Source organism: Nicrophorus vespilloides, unplaced genomic scaffold (assembly GCF_001412225.1).
Source record: "Nicrophorus vespilloides isolate i.1.1-1 unplaced genomic scaffold, Nicve_v1.0, whole genome shotgun sequence".
NCBI classification, from domain to species: Eukaryota; Metazoa; Arthropoda; class Insecta; order Coleoptera; family Silphidae; genus Nicrophorus; species Nicrophorus vespilloides.
Genome location: NW_017096218.1, coordinates 11,089 through 36,462, shown reverse-complemented (window position 1 = coordinate 36,462; position 25,374 = coordinate 11,089). Strand labels below are relative to the sequence as shown.

The 25,374-nt window shown below is 44.1% G+C and overlaps 2 protein-coding genes across 6 annotated transcripts; both read left to right on the top strand.

The window, feature by feature from the left end:
* The first annotated feature begins 178 nt into the window (after window positions 1–178).
* On the top strand, window positions 179–4,403 carry LOC108556307 (protein CLEC16A). 3 transcript variants are annotated; one of them, XM_017912358.1, is made up of 10 exons: window positions 179–560; window positions 619–758; window positions 819–967; window positions 1,028–1,257; window positions 1,319–1,956; window positions 2,017–2,341; window positions 2,621–2,747; window positions 2,813–2,951; window positions 3,161–3,796; window positions 3,853–4,403. In XM_017912358.1, the coding sequence occupies exons 1-10, from the start codon at window positions 358–360 to the stop codon at window positions 4,185–4,187; spliced, it is 2,922 nt and encodes a 973-aa protein (XP_017767847.1). In that variant the 5' UTR covers window positions 179–357; the 3' UTR covers window positions 4,188–4,403. The 3 variants fall into 3 exon arrangements, with proteins under 3 accessions (XP_017767847.1, XP_017767846.1, XP_017767845.1); XM_017912357.1 differs by having other exon boundaries at window positions 2,813–2,960; XM_017912356.1 differs by having other exon boundaries at window positions 2,813–2,963.
* A 1,829-nt stretch (window positions 4,404–6,232) lies between these two features.
* On the top strand, window positions 6,233–24,447 carry LOC108556306 (myosin heavy chain, non-muscle). 3 transcript variants are annotated; one of them, XM_017912354.1, is made up of 12 exons: window positions 6,233–7,564; window positions 14,660–14,816; window positions 16,179–16,303; window positions 16,450–16,464; window positions 16,705–16,725; window positions 17,564–17,656; window positions 17,736–17,898; window positions 17,969–20,761; window positions 20,830–20,986; window positions 21,061–22,648; window positions 22,708–23,000; window positions 23,318–23,353. In XM_017912354.1, the coding sequence occupies exons 1-12, from the start codon at window positions 7,208–7,210 to the stop codon at window positions 23,328–23,330; spliced, it is 5,775 nt and encodes a 1,924-aa protein (XP_017767843.1). In that variant the 5' UTR covers window positions 6,233–7,207; the 3' UTR covers window positions 23,331–23,353. The 3 variants fall into 3 exon arrangements, with proteins under 3 accessions (XP_017767843.1, XP_017767841.1, XP_017767842.1); XM_017912352.1 differs by lacking the exon at window positions 23,318–23,353 and adding an exon at window positions 23,730–24,447 and having other exon boundaries at window positions 6,237–7,564; XM_017912353.1 differs by lacking the exons at window positions 16,705–16,725; window positions 23,318–23,353 and adding an exon at window positions 23,730–24,447 and having other exon boundaries at window positions 6,237–7,564.
* Window positions 24,448–25,374: the final 927 nt, after the last annotated feature.

Sequence of the window (25,374 nt, the reverse complement as noted above, 5' to 3'; positions counted from 1 at the left end):
GTTGACGTTTACATTTTGAGAAGTCAGAAAATGTGAAGAAATAATTAATAATTTTTGAATTTCTCTTGGGGGAAAGTTGATGAACTTTTGTTTTTCGGAACAGCTGATTTGTGTTTGTGTGTTTTTATACGATTCGATCGGTGCGCCACGGCTGTGCGCTCGCTCCAACTCGCATCGTTCTGACAGCAGTGGTTGCAATTTGTTTTTGGTGGGGTGAAGAAAGGAGAGCGCTGTCAGTGAGCAAATAGAGGTTATTATTGTTTTGGTGATGGTGAAATGCAGTAAAAATAGAGAAATCGAATCAAATCTAACGATAGAAACGATGTCGTGCTGAGAATAAGGGTGGGAGTAACGAAAATGTTTAGGAGCAGAAGTTGGTTCGGCGGTGGCTGGGGCAGGCCAAAGAATCCCCATTCGTTGGAGCACCTCAAGTACCTGTACAATGTCCTGTCCAGGAATCAGACTGTCTCTGAGCACAATCGGGGACTTCTGGTTGAATCGCTCAGGTCCATAGCGGAGATCCTCATCTGGGGTGACCAGAATGATTCATCAGTATTCGAGTAAATACATTGTTTGATCCTAGAAAACAATAAAAAGCTATAAATTTGTTGCTTTCAGTTTCTTCTTGGAGAAGAATATGTTATCATTTTTCCTCCGTATCATGAGACAACGCAGCGGCGGCTCCAGCTTCGTGTGCGTGCAGCTATTGCAGACATTGAACATTCTATTTGAAAATATCAGGAATGAAACCTCATTGTGTAAGTTGATCCAAATTCGAGAATGCATTAATGACAATACATAATCATTCTTTCTTCCAGATTACTTATTATCAAATAATCACGTGAATTCGATCATCGTACACAAATTCGATTTCTCCGACGAGGAGGTCATGGCCTACTACATAAGTTTCCTGAAGACGCTCAGTTTGAAGTTGAATGCTCACACGATACACTTCTTCTATAATGAGGTAAAATTGCGGATGCACAACGCAACAACGATGATATTTACATTGTTCTCTGTTTCGTAGCATACGAACGACTTTCCATTGTATACGGAAGCAATAAAGTTCTTCAATCATCCGGAGTCGATGGTGAGGATAGCGGTGAGGACGTTGACACTGAACGTGTACAAAGTGGAAGATGCCAGTATGCTGGGTTTCATACGGGACAGAACGGCGGCCCCGTACTTCTCCAACATTGTCTGGTTCATAGGGAAACATATCCAAGAGTTGGACGCGTGCGTTAGGAACGATGCAGAGTACGTTCACTTTGTTAATGCTTTTGGATTGTAGGAAATAATTTTTGTTTTGTTTTTGCAGTCATCTGAGTCAAAATCGACTTGCCGATTTGGTGGCCGAGCATCTGGACCATCTGCATTACCTCAACGATATCCTCTGTTTAAATATCACCGATTTGAATCAAGTGCTCACCGATCATCTACTGCACAAGCTGCTCATCCCGTTGTACATTTACTCGCTCTGCTCGCCGCCACCGACGACGTCCGTGCGACGAGTAGTCGAGGGAACGCCCACCTCCTCGCCACGCCTCGAACCGCTGACCAATGGAAAAGTCAGCTGCGTCGTTGCGCTCTTCCTCCTATCTCAGGTATTTCTGATCATATCGCATCCGCCACTCATCCAGACGTTGGCCTGGATCATCCTGAAAACGGATAGAAGCACGTTCGTGAAAGGCGTAGACAAGTTACTGGAGCACTACGAGACCGAGATCCGCGGTGCCACATCCCAAAACGATGTAGCCTCCTCGTCGGACGTCGAAGAGGTCGATTGCACGAACGTCACCGATGAGGAGAAGCAGCGGATGGCAACGACACCAGGCGATTGCTCCATCTGCGAGAAACCCTTCTTAGAGATCGTCTTCAACGCATTGGATTGCGTCGAAAACGATTATGCAGCCCTATTCGCTCTCAGTCTACTTTACGCGATGGCAAACAACAAAGGTAACAAATTGCTATATAGAAGCATAACAATATTAACGATGATGGATTGTTCATTTCAAGGTGTCACGCCCGATCTTATCGAGCACGTGCTGAGACCGAAGAAGTCGGTGGTCGCATCGAAGGACATAAAATATTCTTACAGCAATTCCATCGTGGATCGCATCTTGCACATAGTTCTCCTATCGTGTCAGCCCGCGTGCCGCGTCCGTTTGGTGACATTGGAGCTGGGCCTGAAGTTGCTGGCGCAGTTGGTCATGTGCGACGGGAAAAACATCCTTGCAGAATCGCACAGAGCCTCGATCGAGAGCGCCCGTTCACAGAGCACCGCCTTCCTCCGCAACTTTTACAAATCCGAGGAGATTTTCCTGGACATGTTCGAACATGAGTAAGTCTTTTGCGCGCGCCCGAAGATTTAAGCAAACCCATCAGCTCTGATTCAAGGGAGATTTTAGCCGAGTCGTCGAGTTCTTCGAGCTGCGTCTCATTGAACAACTGGTCACGATCCTCGTTCTGCAGCAGTTCCGAATCGTCCTCCTTCTGAACTATATACATATCTTATTTTTGTGTTGTTATTTTCTTTTTTTTTTCGTTCGACTCTTTCTTTTACATACTTTCATTTTTTTTTTGGCGGGGGGTTAAAATTCTTCTTCGATTGTTTCCGCAGGTATTGCGACATGTCCAAAGCATCTCTGAACGTGGAATGGCTGTGCATGGACAGTGCAATTCTGCTGCCTCCAACCGGAACACCACTCACTGGAATTGATTTTACCAAGAGATTACCCTGCGGCGAGGTGCGTTCTCTCTGTTTTCTTATGCGTATATGCTAATATATATGTGTGTTTTTTCTTTTTAATAGGTTGAGAGAGCAAAGAGGGCAATACGCGTGTTCTTCTTGGTCCGCGAGACGGTGCTGATGTTGAATGGAGAGCTGGAAACGCAACTGCCTTTGACGAATCCGCAGAGCTGCGTGCAGATCGATCAAGCCTTGGACCTGAGTATAGCTCGTTGTGTGTCCCTGCCGCAAGAGTTCGAGTCCTTTAGGCCCAATTCAAATTTATTCTCGATTATTTTATTTTTCATTTACTTTTTTCTGTGACTTGCATGTTTCGCTGGCTGCCTAAAGGACGTTTGATTCTGCGGTGATTTGCGGACGGACGAAGGCAAAACTAATTCCCGTTTTACGTTTTTCCTCCTCCTGTTCCAGATAACTCTGATCTGATTGCGTGCACGGTGGCCCTGAAAGATGGACAGAAGATTAGAAGGTTCTTGGTCATAGATATACTGCAGCTGATATTGGTTGAACCGGACACGAAGAGGTTGGGCTGGGGTGTGGCCAAATTGGTCGGCTTCCTGCAGGACATCGAGGTCACCGGCGACAAGGACGATTCCCGTTGCTTACATATCACTATACACCGCCCACTCAGCAACAGCACAGCCAATCGGGTGCCGCAGCTCTCGGCCAAGTTCAGCTTCGACGACAACATCCGCTGCATGGCGGCCAAACAGAGACTCACCAAAGGGCGGATCAAGGCGCGACAAAAGAAGATGCAGCACATCGCAAGACTTTTGGATATTCCTGGGCAGTCGGGACCGCCTAGTCCGGCGTACGTCGGTGCTGGAATCTACACGAATCGCGGTCGTGGTTCGAGGGAGAACCGCCCCCTCTTCCAAACGGGTCGCGTACCCGGATTCGCGGCGCCGCGACGCGACTGCACCACCGGCGTCGTCCATCGCATCGACGCGGACAGACGCCGGAGGGACCACGAGAGTCCCAGCAGAGTCGCAATGTCGAACGCCAAAAAAGATACAGGCGCCACGCCGAAATCCCGAGAGCATTCCAGTAATTATTGACGGATAATCTTTTTCTTGGTGATGTATATGTTTATTTGTTTGTAGCTTCGAGGGGCGGTAGCAAATCCCGTGAGGGTAGTCCGAGGATGCCGCGGCCTCGCTCCGAAGAGATTCCATTGGAACTGATCAAAAAGGCACCGCCGTCATCATCCGCGACGACGCTCATCGATATGAGCCCGAAGGTGCCGCGTCCTCTAACCCCAAGACCCATGGAACCGCCCACCGTCAGCGTCGTCGCCTTACCGACCGTATCTACGTCCAGCGAATCCGGACCGAAGACGCCCGACGTTGCCTCCATCACCAGCGAGGAGACCTCCTTCATCGCCGAAAACGGAAGCGCCACGCCCACACGCAAAAAGGGCGCCGTCGAAACGGTTTAATCATCAACAACAACAACAAAAAAGACTATTTTTAATATATGAACCGTTGAGGGTTGTTTGTTAATAAAATATTGAAAATAACATGAGAAAGAGAACGGTGCGTTACCGTTCGTTAATGAAATATCCGTTACGTTAATTTATTAGATTGTATTTTTTAAGGAAATTGAGAAAGGTTTTTAAATATTTGATCGTTGAAGCGGCCCTGTGTTTCAATTCGTAAAAACCCCCCCACCTTCTCATCAACTCAATTGTTTTTAGCTTTCGTCTCTCTTTTATTTCTACTGTTTCCATGGGGATGATGATGATGATAAGGGCAGAAGATGGATGAACTGTCTAATGTCAGTGTCAATCGTATTAAAGAGCTGCTGGTGGCGAGAGCGCAGAACTCGAAGGTTTCGAAATTCAGAGATTCGGTGCTGAATTCCATCCATCACGCCAAAGAACAGAAGTTGCCGAACGGTAACGATGACCAAGAGTTTGGATCGTCCGTGGATGATGACGACGATGGGTAAGCTGAGATGATTCAACCTAACCCATTTATCGTTGAAAGTGAGTAATTGCTAATCTAATCGAAAACAACGGCGATATAAAAATAATAATCCAATTGCAAAGTCCAATCGGCTGCTGATTAAAATAGGGACCGATCGAATTAAGGAAACGACGCTCGCGTTCTATCCGATTGCAATAAACAAACGAATGAATAATCATCATCCCGCGGATTTGGTTTCGTACAAACAATTGCATTTTGTTTGGTTTCATTTGTTAACCGATCAATGTTTTTGTTTATACAACGGCCGATGACTAATTAGCAACGGAGGTGTCGCAATGCGCACTTAAAACAACGATTTATGGTGTAAATAAATTTAAATCGAAGGAAAAAAAGGAACGGCGTGTATGTAGTATGCGTACGAAACGGCGTTTGCGAAATTGTGCTTGTCTCCATTTTCGGATGCGAATGGTGTCTGGCTCTTCGTCGGATGCGTGCAAATCGCCGGTCAGCTGTCCCCCTTTTTTATTTTTTTTATTTTTCCATATTTGTGCGCACAATTTCTTTTCGCGTTGCATCACGAGCGGCGGCCGCCGGAGCCGATTTGACCATAAATGGGCAAATATTTTTTGAAAGTGAGAGAGGCGCGCGCTCTCCATGATGAATCATGTGCGCGCTCGCGTTCCACATTGCGGAGCGTTTCATTTGGAAGCTGGGTCGACCATCTGATCGAAAAAGGGCAGAATACCGTCGAGGGCGGGCTCCCGTTGGCCCGCGGGACGCACCCTCAGCGACGCCGCCGCCGAAATGAGACGCGAGATGGCGCCGTTTCCGCCCGTGCGTCTCTTTCGACCGACCATGTGGTCCTCTCCTTTTGGCCTCACCGATAACATCTCCGTTCCATTTAACTTTCAAATCATCATCATCGATAATATCAAATGCAAGAAATGCAAAAGATTCGCTGAAACAAAAATACAAACTTAACATTTCACAAGATAATTAATTAAAGATTGCAAATATTTGAACTTGTTAAAATTGACTGTTAAAGCGAGCGCGTTCATTAATGATAATTAACCGTTTATCATGTATTGCGTAATTAGTTATCGGTAAATGAACGGTGATGTTGTTATTTTGTTTTTGTCATTGGAAATGTATAAAAATAATATAAATACTGCATTGCAAAATGTTTATCAGATAATCTGCCGTTATCCAATTTCAATCGAAAGATTGTTGGTTTTAATTTGAATTTACGACATTTTTTTTGGATAGGCAGGGCGTGGCCGGTGCCATCGTCGAAGGGGGGCGATTGCAACCGACATTTGCGATTCGAATGCAGCTGCCTGTCGCTTACGATGTAGGCAACCGATAGAGCTTTAAAGCTTCCGCACTGATTTAAAAGCAATTTAAGATGTTACGCTCTAACTGCAGATAGTTTTCCTTAGATTCGTTACATTTCCAATGCGATCTGTGCAAATTGAACCATTTGAAAACGGTCAAAATGCAAGTTGTCCACGCTCATGTTGCCTATGTAAATAGAGTGCAAGAGGGGCGGTCGATTGGTCAGTGGTTTGCATGGACTTTGCGTACGATTTTGTACTTAATTACCGACGAAAATCACCTCTGCAGACTATTTTGACAGTTGGTGGGACATTTTTGTGTGGTTCTATGGTGGGAGTGCGTTGAAGGGGGACCTAGACTGAGCGTGCGTCGGGGCTGCCACCAGTTGACCAGCAACGTTGCAAGCGAGGACGAGAGAGACCCGACAGAGTAGTTAGTACACGTACCAGAAGCACTCGGGGAAGCTCATACAGCACACGCATACGCAAGAGAGAAGCCGTTGAGATCGGCCCCCTCGTAACTAAGAAAAATCGCACTCATCGTTATCAAGTATATAGGCGGTGTCTGCCAGTGGAAGGAAGTGCGGGGAAAATACCGGAGGAGCGCCCACCACTCGCCGCCGCTTGATGTCCGGGTCGTGACGTGAACTAGAGACAAGCCTTCCTAGATTTTGTTTTTTTTTTGTTGTTGTTTTTGTTTCCGTTTGCTTCACTTTTCGACGATCGCAACACCCCTGACAACGAGCTTCAGTTGTTCTCTCGTTTGCATTTCGAGGGAGAAGGGATATATAACGTAGAGAGCAAGAGATATATACATTTTTTTCCGGTTTGAGGAGTGTGTGTGTGTCTCACTCTCTCTCTCTCAGTCCGTGTGAGTGCGAGTGTGCTGCTAGTTTCGAGTGTGTGCGCGGTTTCGACGAAGGAGGAGATTTCTTCTTCTTCTACTACTGTCGCCGCTCGGCAAAGAGACAAGCAAAGCACAAGGGAACAGAACAGAGACAGACAGACAGTTTTGGGGGACGTAGTGTGATCATCCGTCGTTTGTTTTTTTTTACCGTCTTCGTTTCGCGCGCGTCAAAGTCTGCCGCCGCCGATACCTATACAACAAGCGTACAGTTCCCGTCGCCGAGGGCTCAATCGGAGTCTTTTACCGCTATTGTTGTTGTTGTTATTGCTGGTGCAACATTTCGCGAGAAATGGCGGCCGAGGAAGGGGCGCGGGATCGCTACGATCCGGAACTGAAGTATCTGTGTGTCGACAGGAATTTGTACAATGATCCGGCGACTCAAGCGGAATGGACCCAGAAGAGGCTCGTGTGGGTACCCCACGAGAACCAGGGCTTCGTCGCGGCCAGCATCAAGGGCGAGATCAACGATGAGATCGAGCTGGAGCTGCAGGAGACCGGCAAGAGGGTGCTGGTCGCACGCGACGACATCCAGAAGATGAATCCGCCCAAGTTCGACAAAGTCGAGGACATGGCCGAACTTACCTGTCTCAACGAGGCCTGCGTCCTGCACAACCTCAAGGACAGATACTACTCCAGTCTCATCTACGTGAGTTGCTTTTTGACCCTCTGCTTCTTTCCATTTACATCCACATCTCTCCATCGTCGCCTCGCCTCTCCTCTCCTCCTTTTTGGGCGACAACACCCTGGGACCTTCTATTTCTGCCCAAGCACCTAAAACAACAAAACAAAGAACATGACATCAGAATAAAGCCAATTACCAACGGAACGGCAACAAAAAAAAAACAGATTTGTCTATATACATACGTGCAAGGTTAAGTTCTCCTTTCTTGACGCGAATCGAAAATTTCCAATTGGATTCAATTACTAGAAAATAAAAAATACAATTAGACGTACCCATCAAAAATGACATGCGTCAAAATTGATAGTTTTAAAGTTTTGACAGATGTCACAATTTTCAACTATTCAATAAAATTTGAAAAAGAAGTTCTGTAGGTAGTAGAAGAAGAAATTTACAGATATCAATAATGCTGGTAGTAAAAGCAAATTAATAAATTTCACGAAGAAACAGGTTATTTGAAAGAATGTGATGAATGTTATCGAAAGTAAAGTATTTGAATGAGTCGACCTGTATTATCGCCCGATGATTTCATCGGTAACAAGGTATATGCGTTAGCAGATTACGGACAATCGAATTATTATTATTATTGCTACCATAGTTACTGTACTGCGAACAAAAGAGTTATTTGTTTATTATTATTTTTTTCGCTTTCATCGGTATTTCCTTCGTTTTGCAAATGATTAATTCCCCTTGGATGATTAAGACCTCTTATATGACTAACAATTAATACATTAAATATTTACGTAGACGACGTGCTTAATTTGTTCCTTTTAAACTAAAATATTTATATTGTATACATATGACACATATTTCCCGTTAGGATCGAACAATTTATCGCTGGTTTTACAATGTTCGTTCTGTGAAGTTCTACACACTTCAATTTTAACGTTCCTTACAGAATGCATTCTAGGATTTACTTTAAATTCCTTGCCTATCTAAATTCCCCTTCTGCGCAGAGTATCCTGTTTCGTCATATTAAGTTGGGGTTTATCTGCGTTTTATCCGGATTGCTCTGTGTTTGCTCGTCTGTCTTCTTTCCCTTTTTCGAAGAGGCATGTTTGTGGTAGAAGCGTGGGGGGTTTCGGAGGGACGTGTCCTTTTATCCTTTCCACCCGTTATCGGGCGATCACCTGAGCGTGTTACTCATCACCGAACTATTTCCTTCCCCCCTTCAAGCCATACCACCGTGTCTGACACATCGTGTATGTGTGTGTGTGTCTGTATATAATTCCATGATATACACTTGAAAATAAGAAAGAAATACCAAGGAGAGTCATGCAAGAGAGAAAAGAAAAAGAACCGAGAAAGAGAGCACAAGAATTCTGGGCTTCTTTTCCCACCCGCCGGGTATATAAATCACATAAGCCGGTGTTTATAGTGTGCGCTGCTGGTGCTGCAAACATATACACACACACACACACATGCATAGGTAGACAAAGAGAGAAATGAACGTTTGAATATAATTAACAGGTTTTTGCAGTCGCCAGCGAAATTCCAAACTATTTCACCGACGTCGTCGTTCCCTCATTATTGAAAACTGCCCGCGCTCGCGAATTCCTCGTTTCTCTGCTCGTGTTCTTCTTGCATCTGTTGAAAAAGATGAAACGCTACGATTCTGCATGAAACCCGCGGCAAAATATTCGGAACAAATATCAACCGTTCCAAACTAATAATCATTTTAGTGTAGTAATATGTAATTTCTGATAAGATAACGCGGTATTATTAGTTCGTGTGAAGAGTATTTCTCATCGTTATTATTATTATTAAGCCGGAATTTCCACAAAATAATTAAACTCCCGAATTCTGTTATCAAATTTACGTTCGTTGTTATTCTGAAATATGTAATGTATGTTGCTGCACGTTTAATAATTAAAAGTGCAAATCTATTCGAAATTGAAAATTGGTAAAACCAAAAGTTGCCTCCCCCCAGCCCAACCCAATCATCCCCTAGGCGGTGAAGGGGCGGCGTCGTTTATTTAGGCGCGTTTTTGTCCAAGTTGCGGGGGCGGGGCGTGGCATTGACCCTGTATACGAATGCGAGTGTGTTTGTTCCCTCTGGTAAATGTCGGCTGGCTCGCATTCCAACAACATCAGCAGCCGAAGCAGCAGCAGCAGAGAAGAGAGACACACGACCTCATAAAACGCCGGAATATAAATCAAAAAGGAAAAGAGACGAAAGGCCTCCCGAGTCTAGAAGGCCGGCCCGGCCGAACGACCAAAACAAACGCGAATACAATATAGTTGGCTGACTTGTTTTCTCCTTTGCTTCTTCGCGCTTCAAGTTATCCGAGGAGCAGGAGCAAGAGGCAATCTCGTAACCCAAATTTCGAACTGCACTTCGCCTTTTCTTGCAAAGTCTATTTAGAATATTCTCGATAACAATTTGATCATTAATGCATGAGCATAGTTAACACCATCGACTGTCGCGTTTCTCGTTACACAAATCCCAAATAGATTTTATATGAAATATTCATTCATTCAATACAATTTGAAGGGGAACGACGAAAGTTGCACAACTTTTTTGTTTATCATCCTTCGAGAGATGATTTACGACCCGCACTTTCCCTTAATGACTTTAGTCCTAAGTCTAGACGCCTTCCGAGAGATCGATTCGCGACGTCTCGTCCGCTTCCAGCAGGATCCAGCAGATCACCGCCCTCCAAACCCAACCCTCTTCAATCGTTCAGTTGGGTTTCGTTTTTCTTTTCGCGACTCGTGTATTGCACACGCTTTTATGGTTCTATAAATACGCCACGAGCAATCTCTAAATATAAAGAGAACATTTTTATTAAAATTGATGTTCTTTTTTATTTCATTTCATATATATATATATTACCTGTTCTTGTTCCCATAGAGATGTAATTGAAACGCGTTCGCATAACGCGCGCTCGGCACGCTCACAATTTTCCATATATAGGGGTTCCAACCTTGGCTCCGTTTCTTCTCTTCTTTCGGTCTGTCTGTGTGTGTTTGTGTGTGTTTCTCTCTCTCTCTCATTCGCAGCCTTTTCTGGTCGATTCCCAGCTGATCGCTGTTGGGCTCCGGGGCGGGTTCGCCCCTGTCCACAACCAATTTGCGCCCCACAGAGCGCATACCCGCTCTGCGAAAGGGCCCTCCAGGGACAAAGTCATGGGCCACGAACGCGGGAAGGGCCTCTGCGGGACCAAGACGCCCACATCTGTGCGAATCTCTGGGTCGAACGAGAGAAGAGAAAGTGCGTTTCGTTTGCCTTTTAAGGCACTGTTGAATGGAAATCGAAAATAACAACAACAAAAATGAGATACCTGCACCAAATCAAACTGCCATATTAATTGCTTTTACGCAATTTCGAGCGGCGCCTACCGATTTAAAAATGAAACCTTTGATTAATATTAACATTCCACTGCGATTGACTTATGACATAAGCTTTCCAACATATTTGACGTTTACCATTATGACATAAGCTTTCCAACATATTTGACGTTTACCATTAAGCTGACAAACACAAGTGACATATGACGAGACTACTTTCTAAATTTAAAATTCCAGTCGAATTTTGCGCATTATTATTATTATCGCTTTGTCTATAAATAATTTATAGGAAATGGAGAGCAGAAAACCTGAACAAATCAGACAAACGTTTCTAATAATATTGTTTTGTATTTGAGAAGGTGCAGTGAAGGAGGTGCGTTTGCCAATCGTAAAAATACACTTGATGTCATTCTGACAGTTCTCAGTCGAATCAAGTCATCTGTTAAAATATTGCGTAAACATGGCGGTATCCTCGAAGGCTGTTTGTGCAATTGAACCATCTGCTTAATGTTATCTGTCTATTCCTTTTTCGCTGAAGTTCTCATTTGCTTATAGCAATTATGAAGTAGCAGCGCTCCATTCCGAAAGGAAAAAAGAAAACCGGTTTTCGCCAAATTCGGATTACATAAAATATTCCCGCGTGATTCATCGTCATCTCCATATTTTGACATTTAACCGCGATTCTCATACGTTTATGCACATCCAAACATCATGTAGTTAGGTATTATATGCACACGTGATTGCTATGATGGTGGCGGCTGCTGCGTGCGGGGTCGACATGTCGTTTACATTTCAATCAGGTGGCGCCGAATAGTGGAGAAGGCATCCACTGTTGTTCGCTGTTGTGGACAAAAGAAGGACAAGAAACGGACGATCATCGAAGAGGAAACCGAAGCGCGTTTCATTTCCTGTCCAGTTCTATGCATATTAGCTTCGTTCAAACTCTTCCTATCATCGGATGCATTTCGATTGATAATATTAATTAGAAAACTTGAATTAGTCATCGGGCGATTCTATCAAACTAAACAAAGTCCGTTTCCTGCGTCAAATGCGTCATAAACATTTCAACTTCTTTTCTCCTCAAGATTGATACATTTGATGATCTGATAATTATTTTCTTTGGGTCAAACTTTGCACAATTATAGCTTGGATCGAAGGTTTTTTTTTGTTTCTATTCATTGATTTTGTTTAAAGTGCGTGCGTTTTTGCGCGGTGTGCACCAATTTTCGCACCTACCTACAAACTTTGGTTTTTTCTTTGTGTCGCGTCCGCAAATTCGCGGCCAACGACACCAATTAACAATTGAAAAGCTGATCGCATACTGCATAGATTATACACGTTCGACCGAATTCACATTTGGTCGTACAGAGAACTGTTCAAGATGTTAAATCCCGAACGAAGAAGTCGCGAAAATGCAGAGCGGAATGAAAGCTGAAGTCTGAATGCAGCTAAATTTAGAGCGCGGCGTCTCGTCTCTTGGTTATATTTACGAATCGGAAATCTATTTGCGCGAATTCTATCATGCGTTTTGCGAGTAGTCCAAAAGTAGACTATATATATATATTAAAAAGAGAGAAGCAAAGCCACGATGACGCCCGCAGAAACTCTAAAATATCTGTTATACACGAATTATGTGAACTCCTTTTTCTTTTCTAGACAATTAGCAAAAGTTTGTTTATTGTTTATGATTGGTTTCGAAGGAAATGAAATTGTCAGAGCAGGCCGCGCCCGAACACCGAAACGCTCGTTCTTGTTTTGTTTTTTCCATTTAATTAGGGCGTCTCCCTCGCGTTTCCACTGTAAAGTACCGATGTACAATGCAATAAAGTGCACGCACACATAAATCCTGTGAAATGAATAGAAGGAATGCCATCATCATCATACGGGTTGTGGCAGTGATGACGGCGCAGATAACAAAAAACCAATTCCAATTTGATTAATTGAAATATATAAAAAAAAGAAGTTTCGTCCTAATCTATCATCGCCAGATTCCACCAACCGGCGCACACTTGTTTGGATAAAAACACCGGCTCAAAGATCATCACCGCAATTTGACGGATCCAATTGGCGCAAATCGCTCGACAGTTTGACAGATGCGATCGATGCCGTTGTGCAATTTGATATTTTCTAGAAATATTACAAGTTTCCTATATCTAATCAAGACATCCACTTGTAAAATATATCTGACTGTTTTGGGTTGGGTTGGGTCGCTCCTATAATAAATAAACGAAAATGTGTTTCAATATGTGTATGGCAAACACTTTGTGGTTTTTCACGAAATGAGTGAGCAATGTAAAACCAAAAAATGTTTATCTAATCGCGCTAATGAACTGTTAAATAAAAATGTCCGATTGGTATTTAGTAATCATGCACTCGCACAAACAGTTTAATCCATGCTACTGGTTTAATTGATTTGCCATAGATCAAAAGTCGTGCGCAAATTAATGTTTGCCAAGTAACTACTTGCATACAATTATTTAATTTCAGAATTTGTATCCGGTTCGCGGAAAAGGTATCGCGGCTTCCGGAAGGGAAGTCGGTTTCAGTCGTCGCCGCGCCCTTCTTATCGCGCCCGTCTGTTTCCTGTTTCCAAACCCCAATTAGTTAATTGCACCGCGATAACAAATACGAACTACTAGTACTGACTGACTCACTAAAAGTACTAAAAGATATCGATGCGTTCGAGGAATTTCAAAGCAAAGCAAAAGGCATTGACACGTTCCACCATCTCCAACGTTTCTTCTTCTTCAAAAAAAAAAAAGCATTGGAGCCTGCTTGGTCTGTAGCCTTCGGGTGTCGGCTGAATGCTAATGAAGAACGGTGATTCATAGATTTTGGGTTTTTCTTCCTGCCCGCCCGATTATGAATCGACGACGATGATTCGAGAGCCGCAAGAACTCGAGTGAATGAATCATCGCGCGCCGAAACCCTTCTGTACTCTCTCCGATTACTAACAAATACACCGATTCCATCGACCAATGAAAGTCGGATCAACAGAGTTTTCTGTTACAAATCGTAAATAATGATGAAACTATGTCAAATTTGACAATAGAAACATCGATGGCCAATTTGTATGGAAAATTGAGAAACGATTTTTGCATTTTTCTTTCGGACGGTTTCTGCCGCCGGATAAACAAATCAATAAAGCGGCAATCAAATTGCAATTCTCGATTAGGGCAGAGAGGACGGTTATCGCGTCGACCTCTCCCCGCACCCGCTTAATTACCGACCGCCGGCCGCGATAACGACAGAACCATATAAAATACTGCGACGAGATGAATTGGGTAAAACAGAGTCGAAAACGTGAAGATCAATCTGTCATCTTTCGGGCGTTTGCACTGAAAATGGAGAAACTGTTTACATTCGACTTGTTTATTTATCGATCTCCACCTTCTTCGACTTCTGTCATGAGAAACCCAACCACTGATACGGTGTCATGTTCTCTGACACTCGATATACTTTACAAGAGTTTAATGCAACACCAATTAGTTCTTTCAATTAACCGTTCTAATTGGAATTCCCTACTATATATACATATACTATATGACTTAGTATAAACAGTTAGTTTTTTTTCCAATTGGAATATGCAAATGCAATGAAGCTAACGTTCCTATTATCATACCCTTTTCATTAATTCCCCGTTCTTATCGTTTGCAATTAATAACTGAAATAGTTTAATTAAACTGAAAGCTCCATTTAGTAAAGTACAAGAGCGTGCTATTGAAATGATTTAAACTGTATATGTAATTGTATTTACTTGTTTGTTTGCAGACTTACTCGGGACTCTTCTGCGTTGTCGTGAATCCCTACAAGAAGTTGCCCATTTACACAGAGAAGATCATGGAGAGATACAAAGGCATCAAGCGCCACGAAGTGCCGCCCCATGTCTTCGCCATCACCGACACCGCGTACCGCTCCATGCTCCAAGGTAAGAAGAATCCTGAAAATATCACCGGAGGATGAAAATGCAAAAATAGTACATAGATAATATTGCGAGAGAAGAAAAAAAAAACAGTTTTCAAGGTTTCTCGGTTTCCATTTCAAATAGAAATCACACCGCGTCTGTGTGATGCCGGTGATGTCATGTCAAAGCAAACAACGGGAGGCTCTGTCTCTTTCGAGAGATGAACGATGATGATCATCAAATGACAAAAGCGAATGAAAGCAGACGCACGGTCCTATCCCTCTGGTATCTGGGGTTGCAAATCTACATGAAAAATATTATACAATTTAATTGAAGGTTTGAGTCAATGACCACCTTGTGTAAGCATCATAGGGATATTTATTATCTAAGGTAAATAATTCTTGAGATAAGCTGGGGGGGAAATGAACTATATAAACGTGTAGAGAGTGTCTACAGTCATGTCTGCAGCCCCGTTTCCTTTAAAACTGGATGTGTTCAACATTTGTTCTTTGGCGCGATCTAATTATGGGTGTACGCGCACTGCAATCACAGTAAACACAAATCAATTAGATTATCATCTCTTCTCATGCAGTTAGCGTTGGCAACGTAATAGGTAATCGAATGCGGAGAGAAATTAGCCAACGCGTAAATTGCACGGATTGCAAAGCGATCGCGATTATCTAATAATTGAATTTGCAGAAGGTAATATTAGTGAATCACGTGCGATATGTGTTCAACCGTAACTCGCAAAGTTTTCAATATTCGTCTCAGTTTGGGACCGCTGGACAATTTTCGTATTTTAAATGTATAAAATCAAGTAACATTTAAAATAAAATAAAAACATTTGCAATATGGCTACGCGCAAATTCGAACTTTTACCGAAGCGATTTTCTTTGATTGAAATATGGAAAATTCAGTCACCTGACGCAATCCTGATCGGGAAACAGCGCTTATCCTGATCCTATCACTTTTCTCTTGAGTTTTCGTATTTCTTCAACGGGAAAATCGAATTCGAAACGGAAGAATTAAGCGGGACAAATCGGCGATTGGCAGCATCGGCGAACTACGCTAGTCATTTCGGAAACAATGGGGGAGCGTTGTTTCGAAACTTCGCTACGGCGAAAAACAAAACGAATGTCGTAAATTATAGCGAATTGCTGTTGTTAGAATGAGAAGAGATGAGTACATGTCTTTGATGAGATTGGATTGGTAGCATTGATTTTCCGATGCTGTCAATGACGGACTACGTTAATCAAAGGAAAGCGTTTATAATTGTTTGGTAAAATTGAGTTGATGTAACGTAGATTTCGAGCGCTTTAGTCCGTTTGTACTTAACGTAAGTAGGATTAAGATGAATTATTAATAATAATAATTGACTGTTTTCAGAGAGGGAAGATCAATCAATCCTGTGCACCGGCGAATCGGGAGCCGGAAAAACGGAAAACACCAAGAAAGTGATCCAGTATTTGGCGTACGTCGCCGCCTCTAAATCGCCGAAGGGTTCCGGCGCGGTAAGTGCTTCTCTCTTCCACTCGCCACAATCGCGGTAGTTCTCACCCACTCATTTCGTATATTTTTCGGTGATTTTGTATCTCTAATTTATTTTTTTTTCTCTTCTCTTCCCGGCATGTATTCTTCTTCTATTGGTGGAAAGCAGCACAAAGACCTAATTGTAAGTAGTCCTTTATATATATATATTTATTTGTTTATCTATCTCTATTTGCGTGACAACCGTATATGAAAATGCGTAGCAGCACCTTTTTCTACTTTTATTATTTCTCTGTTTGCGAAATTCAAATACTGCTATGATTTCCTCTTCAAAAATGATGATTACGTGACGAAATGTTCTTGTTTCCATGTTGTGTGTTGTCTGTCTGTCTGTCTTACTTCAATCACTTCTACTTGAGCCCAGAGTCCCACAAGGGAGTTCTCGGTATGTACGAGTTATTTTCGGTATGATTTCGACAAAATAGTACAAAAAAAAATCTTCGCTCAGCTCCGCATGGCCTAAGTACGCACCGATCGCGACACCTAAACGAACATTGCATTTGTTTAAGAGCCGTCACTTGATCCCATCTTTTCGATCTAATATAGCAGCTGCATGCGAAATGTTGTTGCACTATAGCCATCCCCCAAACACCACAACTACAACAACAACAACAACATCATCAATAACATACAACAACAACAACAAAATAAACTTACACTGATGCATTATTTATAGTTAGCAAATTAATTGAAATGTTTAAAATAGTTTGTGAAAATTGCGAGCAATTAGTATTGTTTCTTTTTGATTTTCTGTTCTGTCTGCATATCAATCATCACCTATCATGTCATGTACTTTGGCACGTCCGCAATTTTATTTTTATTTTTTTTGGATTGGTTTGGTGTCTTGTATAAATCGGTTGTGTAGTTTTAACATGTAATGTATGTAAAGCATGTCCGCGGCATCCACAGTCGGAATTCATAATATGCTTGTGTATTTCATTCCACGACTACTTTATACTAATTGCATTAGGTGAGAAACCCGCCCGGTTTTGCAGCACCGTTCTCCTCCATCTCCGTTTATCGTTCGCGTTTCCGTTGCTCTTCTCTCTTTGTCTCTCATCTTCGATTATTACTTCGAACAGTACTAATACGAAAATATAAAAATAAACGAGACGTGCAAAGCAACAAGAGTATAACCGATCTATTGTATATTTTTTTTTCCTACATTTGTCCGCTTTACGAGATTCAAACTGTAATCCCGTTATGCGGGGACGTTCTTCTAGGGTGGCCTTGAACAACAATTGCTGCAGGCCAATCCGATTCTGGAGGCGTTCGGCAACGCCAAGACCGTAAAGAATGACAACTCATCGAGATTCGTAAGTTTCAATCTGTGCATCTGAATTGCTGCATTTCAAGTGACGATGTTTATGCTGCGTGATTCTTTCTTTTTGGTAGGGTAAATTCATCAGAATCAACTTCGATGCTTCCGGTTACATTGCCGGCGCCAACATTGAGACTTATCTATTGGAAAAGTCACGTGCCATAAGACAAGCGAAGCAGGAGAGAACGTTCCATATTTTCTACCAATTGCTGGCAGGAGCCTCTGCTGAACAGAAGAGTGAGTTATAGCTTGACAAATTCTATTGTCATTTATGTTTCTTTTCTTCATTTCTATCGTTTTTTCACAGAGGAGTTCATACTGGAGGAAGCGAAAGCATACCAATTCTTGCAGGATGATAGCCACATCGTGCCGGGAGTGGACGACTCGCAAGAGTTCCAGAACACCGTGAAGAGCATGAACATCATGGGCATGACGAACGAGGATTTCAGCGCCATATTTAGGGTGGTGTCTGCTGTGATGTTGTTCGGGACGATGCAGTTCCGGCAGGACAGGAATTCGGATCAGGCGACGCTGCCCGACAACACTGTAGCCCAGAAGGTGGCCCATTTGCTCGGCTTATCGGTCACGGACATGACGAAGGCTTTCTTGAAGCCACGCATCAAAGTCGGCCGCGATTTCGTCAACAAATCTCAGACGAAAGAGCAGGTCGAGTTTGCTGTGGAGGCTATCTCGAAAGCCTGTTACGAACGCATGTTCAGGTGGCTGGTGACGCGCATCAATAGATCACTGGGGCGCACCAAGAGACAGGGAGCCAGCTTTATCGGCATCCTCGATATCGCTGGTTTCGAGATCTTCGACCTGAACTCGTTCGAACAGCTGTGCATCAACTACACCAACGAAAAGTTGCAGCAACTGTTCAACCACACCATGTTCATCCTGGAGCAAGAAGAGTACCAACGCGAGGGTATCGAATGGACGTTCATCGATTTCGGACTGGATCTGCAGCCGACCATCGACCTCATCGACAAACCCATGGGCATTATGGCTCTGCTGGACGAAGAGTGTCTCTTCCCTAAGGCCAACGACAAGACGTTCGTTGACAAACTGGTCAGCGCACACACTACCCATCCCAAGTTTAAAAAGAGCGACTTCCGTGGCGTTGCCGACTTCTCCATCATTCACTATGCCGGCAAAGTAGATTACTCTGCCGAGCAGTGGCTGATGAAGAATATGGACCCGCAAAACGAGAACGTCGTCACTTTACTGCAGGCATCGCAGGATCCTTTCGTCGTCCACATCTGGAAGGATGCAGAGAGTCTTGGTCGCGCCAAGGGCATGTTCCGAACTGTCTCCTACCTCTACAAGGAGCAATTGGCCAATCTGATGGTCACTCTGAGAAACACAAATCCGAACTTCGTGCGTTGCATCATCCCGAACCACGAGAAGCGCGCCGGCAAGATCGACGCTCCTCTGATCCTCGATCAGCTGCGATGCAACGGTGTCCTCGAGGGCATCCGTATCTGTCGCCAAGGTTTCCCCAACAGGATTCCCTTCCAGGAGTTCCGCCAACGTTACGAACTTTTGACGCCGAATGTGATCAACAAAGGTTTCATGGACGGCAAGAAAGCATGCGAGACGATGATCAAGACCTTGGAGTTGGACAAGAACCTCTTCCGTATCGGACAAAGCAAGATCTTTTTCCGCGCTGGTGTTTTGGCACATTTGGAAGAAGAGAGAGACTACAAGATCACCGATCTGATAGTCAACTTCCAGGCGTTCTGCCGTGGCCATCTATCGCGCAGAAACTACCAAAAACGGGTGCAGCAGTTGAACGCAATCCGCATTATTCAGCGCAATTGCTCCGCGTATCTCAAGTTACGTAACTGGCAATGGTGGAGGTTATACACTAAAGTTAAACCTCTGCTGGAAGTGACTAAACAGGAGGAGAAGCTGATGCAGAAGGAGGACGAGTTGAAGCAGGCCAAGGATAAGTTGGATATGCATGTGAAGTCTGCACAGGAATTCGAGAGGAAGTTCCAATCGGCCGTCGAAGAGAAGATGATCCTTGCGGAGCAGTTGCAAGCTGAGGTGGAATTGTGCGCCGAAGCGGAAGAAAACCGTGCTAGATTGACGGCTCGCAAGCAGGAACTCGAAGAGATCCTGCATGATTTAGAGGCACGCGTCGAAGAGGAGGAGGAGCGTGCGAATACGCTGAACAATGACAAGAAGAAATTGCAGATCAACATACAGGATCTGGAGGATCAGCTGGAAGAGGAGGAAGCGGCCAGGCAAAAGCTGCAATTGGAGAAGGTGCAATTGGATGCGAAGATTAAGAAATACGAGGAGGATTTGGCGATGACCGACGACACTAATCAAAAGTTGCTGAAGGAAAAGAAGATTCTCGAAGAGCGCAGCGCCGACTTATCGCAAACCCTGGCAGAGGAAGAGGAGAAGGCCAAGCATTTAGCTAAGCTCAAGTCGAAGCACGAGGCGACGATTGCCGAGTTGGAGGAGCGTCTGCTGAAGGACCACCAGCAGCGCCAGGAGTCGGATCGTTCCAAGCGTAAAGTTGAATCCGAAGTTAACGACCTCAAGGAGCAACTGCAGGAGAAGCGTACGCAGCTTGAGGAGTTGCAGCTGCAGATGGGCAAGAGGGAGGAAGAATTGGCACAGGCGATGGTGCGCGTCGACGAGGAGGGTGCAGGAAAGGCTGCCTCGCAGAAGGCCCTCCGTGAATTGGAGAGTCAACTTACCGAGCTGCAAGAAGATTTGGAGGCCGAGAAGGCAGCTCGCGGGAAAGCCGAGCGACAGAAGCGCGACCTCAACGAAGAACTGGAAGCGCTCAAGAACGAGCTGCTCGATTCGTTGGACACGACTGCTGCGCAGCAGGAATTACGTTCGAAACGCGAACAAGAATTAGCTACGCTGAAGAAGAGTCTCGAGGATGACACGCAACAGCACGAAGTGGCCGTGTCCGATTTGAGACACAAGCATACGCAAGAGCTGTCAGCCATCAACGAGCAGCTCGAGAACCTGAAGAAGTCCAAGGCCGCTCTTGAAAAGTCCAAGCAAAGTTTGGAGGCTGACAACGCCGATTTGGCCACCGAGTTGAGAACGGTCGGAGCGAGCAGACAAGAAGGTAAGAACAAATTCTTATATATATATAGTACGTATAAGTGTAACAATATTGAAACTGAATGTATACAGGCGACCGCAGACGCAAGCAGGCCGAGAGCCAACTCACCGAACTTCAGGCGAAACTTTCCGAGGTGGAAAGATCCCGCAATGATCTCCAAGAGAAGGCGCAGAAGTTGCAATCCGAAGCCGACAGCATTGCCCAACAACTCGAAGAGGCCGAACTTAAGTGAGACACACACACCACGAAATGCGAATGAACGTATATGAATTAACAATGTGATTTGCGTTTCTTTTCTTTAGGGCTTCCGCCGCAACCAAGAGTCAGGTGACCATGGAATCGCAATTTGCTGAGGCTCAGGCTGCTCTGGAGGCAGAAACGAAACAAAAGCTAGCGCTGAGCTCGCGTCTGCGTCAGCTGGAAGCGGAGAAGGAGACGTTGAAGGATCAGTTGGACGAGGAGGAGGAGTCCAAGCACAATATCGAGAAGCAGCTCGCTACGTTGACCCAGCAATTGATCGAGGCCAAGAAGAAGGCGGACGAGGAGTCCGAACAATCCGCGGTGCTAGAGGAGAGCAAGAAGAAGCTCGCCAAGGACCTTGAGGCGCTGCAGCGACAGGTCGAGGAGTTGACGGCCGCCAATGATAAGCTGGAGAAGAGCAAGAAGAAGATCGCAGCCGAACTGGAGGATGCCAACATCGAGCTGGAGGCGCAGCGCTCCAAGGTCATCGAGCTGGAGAAGAAACAGAAGAACTTCGACAAGACGCTTGCAGAGGAAAAGGCTATCGCCGAACGCAACGCTGCAGAACGCGACGGCGCGGAACGTGAGGCCAGGGAGAAGGAGACCCGTGTTCTTTCGCTCAGCAGAGAGCTGGACGAGTCTTCGGAGAAAATTGAAGAACTGGAGCGCGTGAAACGTCAGCTGCAATCCGAATTGGACGAACTCGCCAACAACCAGGGCACCGCCGATAAGAACGTGCACGAGCTGGAGAAGGCCAAACGGTCGCTGGAATCGCAGCTTGCAGAACTGAAGGCCCAGAACGAGGAGCTCGAAGATGAGCTGCAGTTGACGGAGGACGCCAAACTGCGTCTGGAGGTGAACATGCAAGCACTCAAGTCGCAGTTTGATCGCGATTTCCAAGCAAAGGAAGAGCAGGCCGAGGAGAAGAGACGAGGAATCGTGAAGCAGCTGCGTGATCTGGAAGCGGAGTTGGACGAAGAAAGGAAACAGAGGAGCGCAGCCGTAGCCTCCAAGAAGAAGCTGGAGGGCGATCTCAAGGAGATGGAGTCACAGGTGGAGTTGCAGTGCAAGGTCAAGGAGGACGCACTGAAACAGCTGAAAAAGTCGCAGCAACAGTGCAAGGAAGCGACCAGAGATGCCGAAGAAGCGAGAGCGGCCAGGGATGAACTTGCCGCTTCGAGCAAGGATGCCGAAAGGAAAGTGAAGACACTTGAGGCCGATTTGATGCAAGCCAACGAAGATCTGGCGAGCTCGGAGAGAGCCAAGAGAGCCGCCGAGACCGAGCGCGACGAACTGCTGGAGGAGATGAATACGAACGGCAACAAGGCGACTTTGCTGACCGACGAAAAGCGTCGTCTGGAAGCCAGGATAGCCTCGCTGGAGGAGGAATTGGAAGAGGAGCAGACGAGTAACGAGATTCTCGCCGACCGCGCTCGCAAAGCGCAGATGACCGTCGATCAGCTGACCGCCGAATTGGCCAACGAAAGATCTGCATCGCAGAAGAACGAATCCGGTCGTCTCCTGTTGGAGAGACAGAACAAGGAGCTGCGAGCGAAGCTGGCTGAGCTTGAGACCGCGCAACGCACCAAGACCAAGGCCACCATCACCGCCCTCGAGAGTAAAATCACCAACTTGGAAGAGCAACTGGAGGTACGTCATCGTTGATGTTGTTTTTGTGGAATTGCTGTTATCTAGTTAATCGTTTGCAGGTGGAGGCGAAGGAACGCTACGCCCAACAGAAGACCAACCGTAAGCTGGACAAGAAGCTGAAGGAGCTGGTGATGCAGCTGGAGGACGAGAGGAGGCACGCCGACCAGTACAAGGAACAGCTGGAGAAGGTGAACGCCCGCCAAAAGATAGTGAAGCGACAGCTGGAGGAAGCCGAGGAGGAGCTGAGCAGAGAGAAGGCGCAGAAGAGGAAATTCCAGAGAGAATGCGAGGATATGTACGAAGCGCACGACTCGCTCTCGCGCGAAGTCAGCAACCTCAAGAGCAAACTCAGGTGAATATGCCAGAATGAAATCTCCACCCCACACTACCAACATTGCCCCCAGCCACCCTATCCCAACGCTCAATAGACATTGAGATAATTAATAATCAATAGCAAGTATGTGAAATATTGTAAAGCATTCTCATCACACGAAAAATCGTTATACAAAAAGGGCCATGGCTAGGGCTATTGCGAATCCAGAGTACTACCAGTAAGTCGGTCACTTGGTGACTCACCCCCTACACTCTTACCACTCTCTATATATGTTAACATGATATGTGTTTGATCGATCCCCCATCCAATGTCTCTTTTCTTCTTTCTGTTTTCAGTTCTAAAACGTGATTAAATAATTACCATTATAATAATAAAAAGCAAACCCAATTGGTACGTGTTTAAAAATAAAAAAAAATCAAACAGCAAACAAACGAACAAATAATATTAAATGAATGGTGTTGATTTTGTTTTGCCACGCCTACCAAATTAATTTCTTTTTACAAAGCATCTTTTTTAACAAGACGGAACGCTTCTTGCGACGTGATTTCTCACGACAAAAGTTAATCCTAAGTTTGCGTGTGTGCGATCGCATGAATATCTTCTTTTTGCTTCCGTTTTTATTTTATTTTATGATTTGTACATGTGTTTTTGTTTTTTCTACATTCGCTTGCATTTTTGTTTCGATTCTATTTGTCAATTGTTTGCTAATCTCATTTGCTAATCGATGATTGGTGTTTCGTTACGTAGGCGCACCGTCGGCATGGGTTTGTCATCCACGCGTTTGGCCTCCTCGAAGAGGGGCTCGTCGATTTCTGCTGGAGGCGGCAACTGCTCCGGAGATGATTCCGCCCAAGACGAGAGCATCGACGGAGAGGACGCCCAAAATTGAGGCCGTACGACCACCACCACCACCAATAACAACAATAACAGCCTCAACGACGCCCACCGTAGATAGCCTGTCCCGCCCCCCCTCAATAACATAACTATGGAGATCTAACGCCCCTTACCAAACCCCCCTCCGACCACCGCCCCTGCGCCAACGCATGACTCTCCCATCCCCAAACCCTCCGCCCCCCCCACTTTCTTAATACATAATAATATTATGTTTTTTTTATATATATATATAATTAGTAACTATGACTACTACTACTACTTAATACCCCCTACGTGTATATATTATAATCGATTTACTATTTTTGTTACGATTGAAGAAGGGATATGACAAAAGAAGTAAGAAACTGCAAAAAAAATTGTATTAACCAACAGCGAACGAGTAATCAATGAGTGACTTACAAGTCTTATAGTGTACTTAGATGTGTCTTTTTTTATATATATAAATGTACATGTGTATCGGGAAGAACACAGGCAACGAGAAGAGAATTGTTATCACAATTGTGAAACAAATGAAGGAAAAAGAGAAAACAAAAACTACTTTTTAATATTATTATATATAAATAAGAATAACGTATGTTTTTTTTTATACTATATATATATATAAACAAAATAATATATATATATATATATATATGCTATTTTATACGAAGTTAGAGAAAAGAAAAGAAACTTTTTTATATTGTATAAGAATGGGCGAAGCGAGATGAAGACGAAGTTGATGGAAAGAAAAGGAACGTAATCTTATTGTAATTTCTTGCTAATTTATTGTTTCTCTCTTTCTCACCTACACACACACTCACTAACGCTAACTATATATATCATCCACTTTCACTCTAATTTAGTTTTTTTTTTGTTGTTAATTCATTTCTTTTTTGGGGTTGTATTTCGTTCTCTTTCTCATTCTCTTTAAAAAAAACGTATGATTTCGATATTGTTTAATTTAAATAATTGATAATTGAGTCGAAGTGCTTTTAATTAGTATTAAATTATTTCGATTGTAACATATATAGGAGACCGACCGGATCGATGAAGATGGATGAAGAAGTAACAAACGAAAGAGGAGGAGAAAAAAACGAATGCAGATGACTTTGGAATAGATGGAAATTCAGAAAGATAGAAAGAAATAAAGGCAAAGAATAATAGGCAGTAACCAATATAATAATAATTGTAACCGCATTTATATATATACATATAATATATTATATATTTTTTATTGATACTTTCTATTTCGCTGTATATACGTTTAAGGATGATTACTTTTGTTCTCTTATCATTATTATCTCTTAATTCTCTTTGATTATTTTATTATTTTTGTTTAATTTGTGGGTTTTGGGTTCACACTTAGGCTATTTTATAAGAATTTACAATAAAGATAATAGTTGAAACATTTGAACTACTGCGTTCACTACAACCAATCACAGCCATCCCATCCCGTCAATCAGAAATCGATAACTTGTTGGGGGAGATGTCCGTGTCTTTACACTAACACTGATTGCAT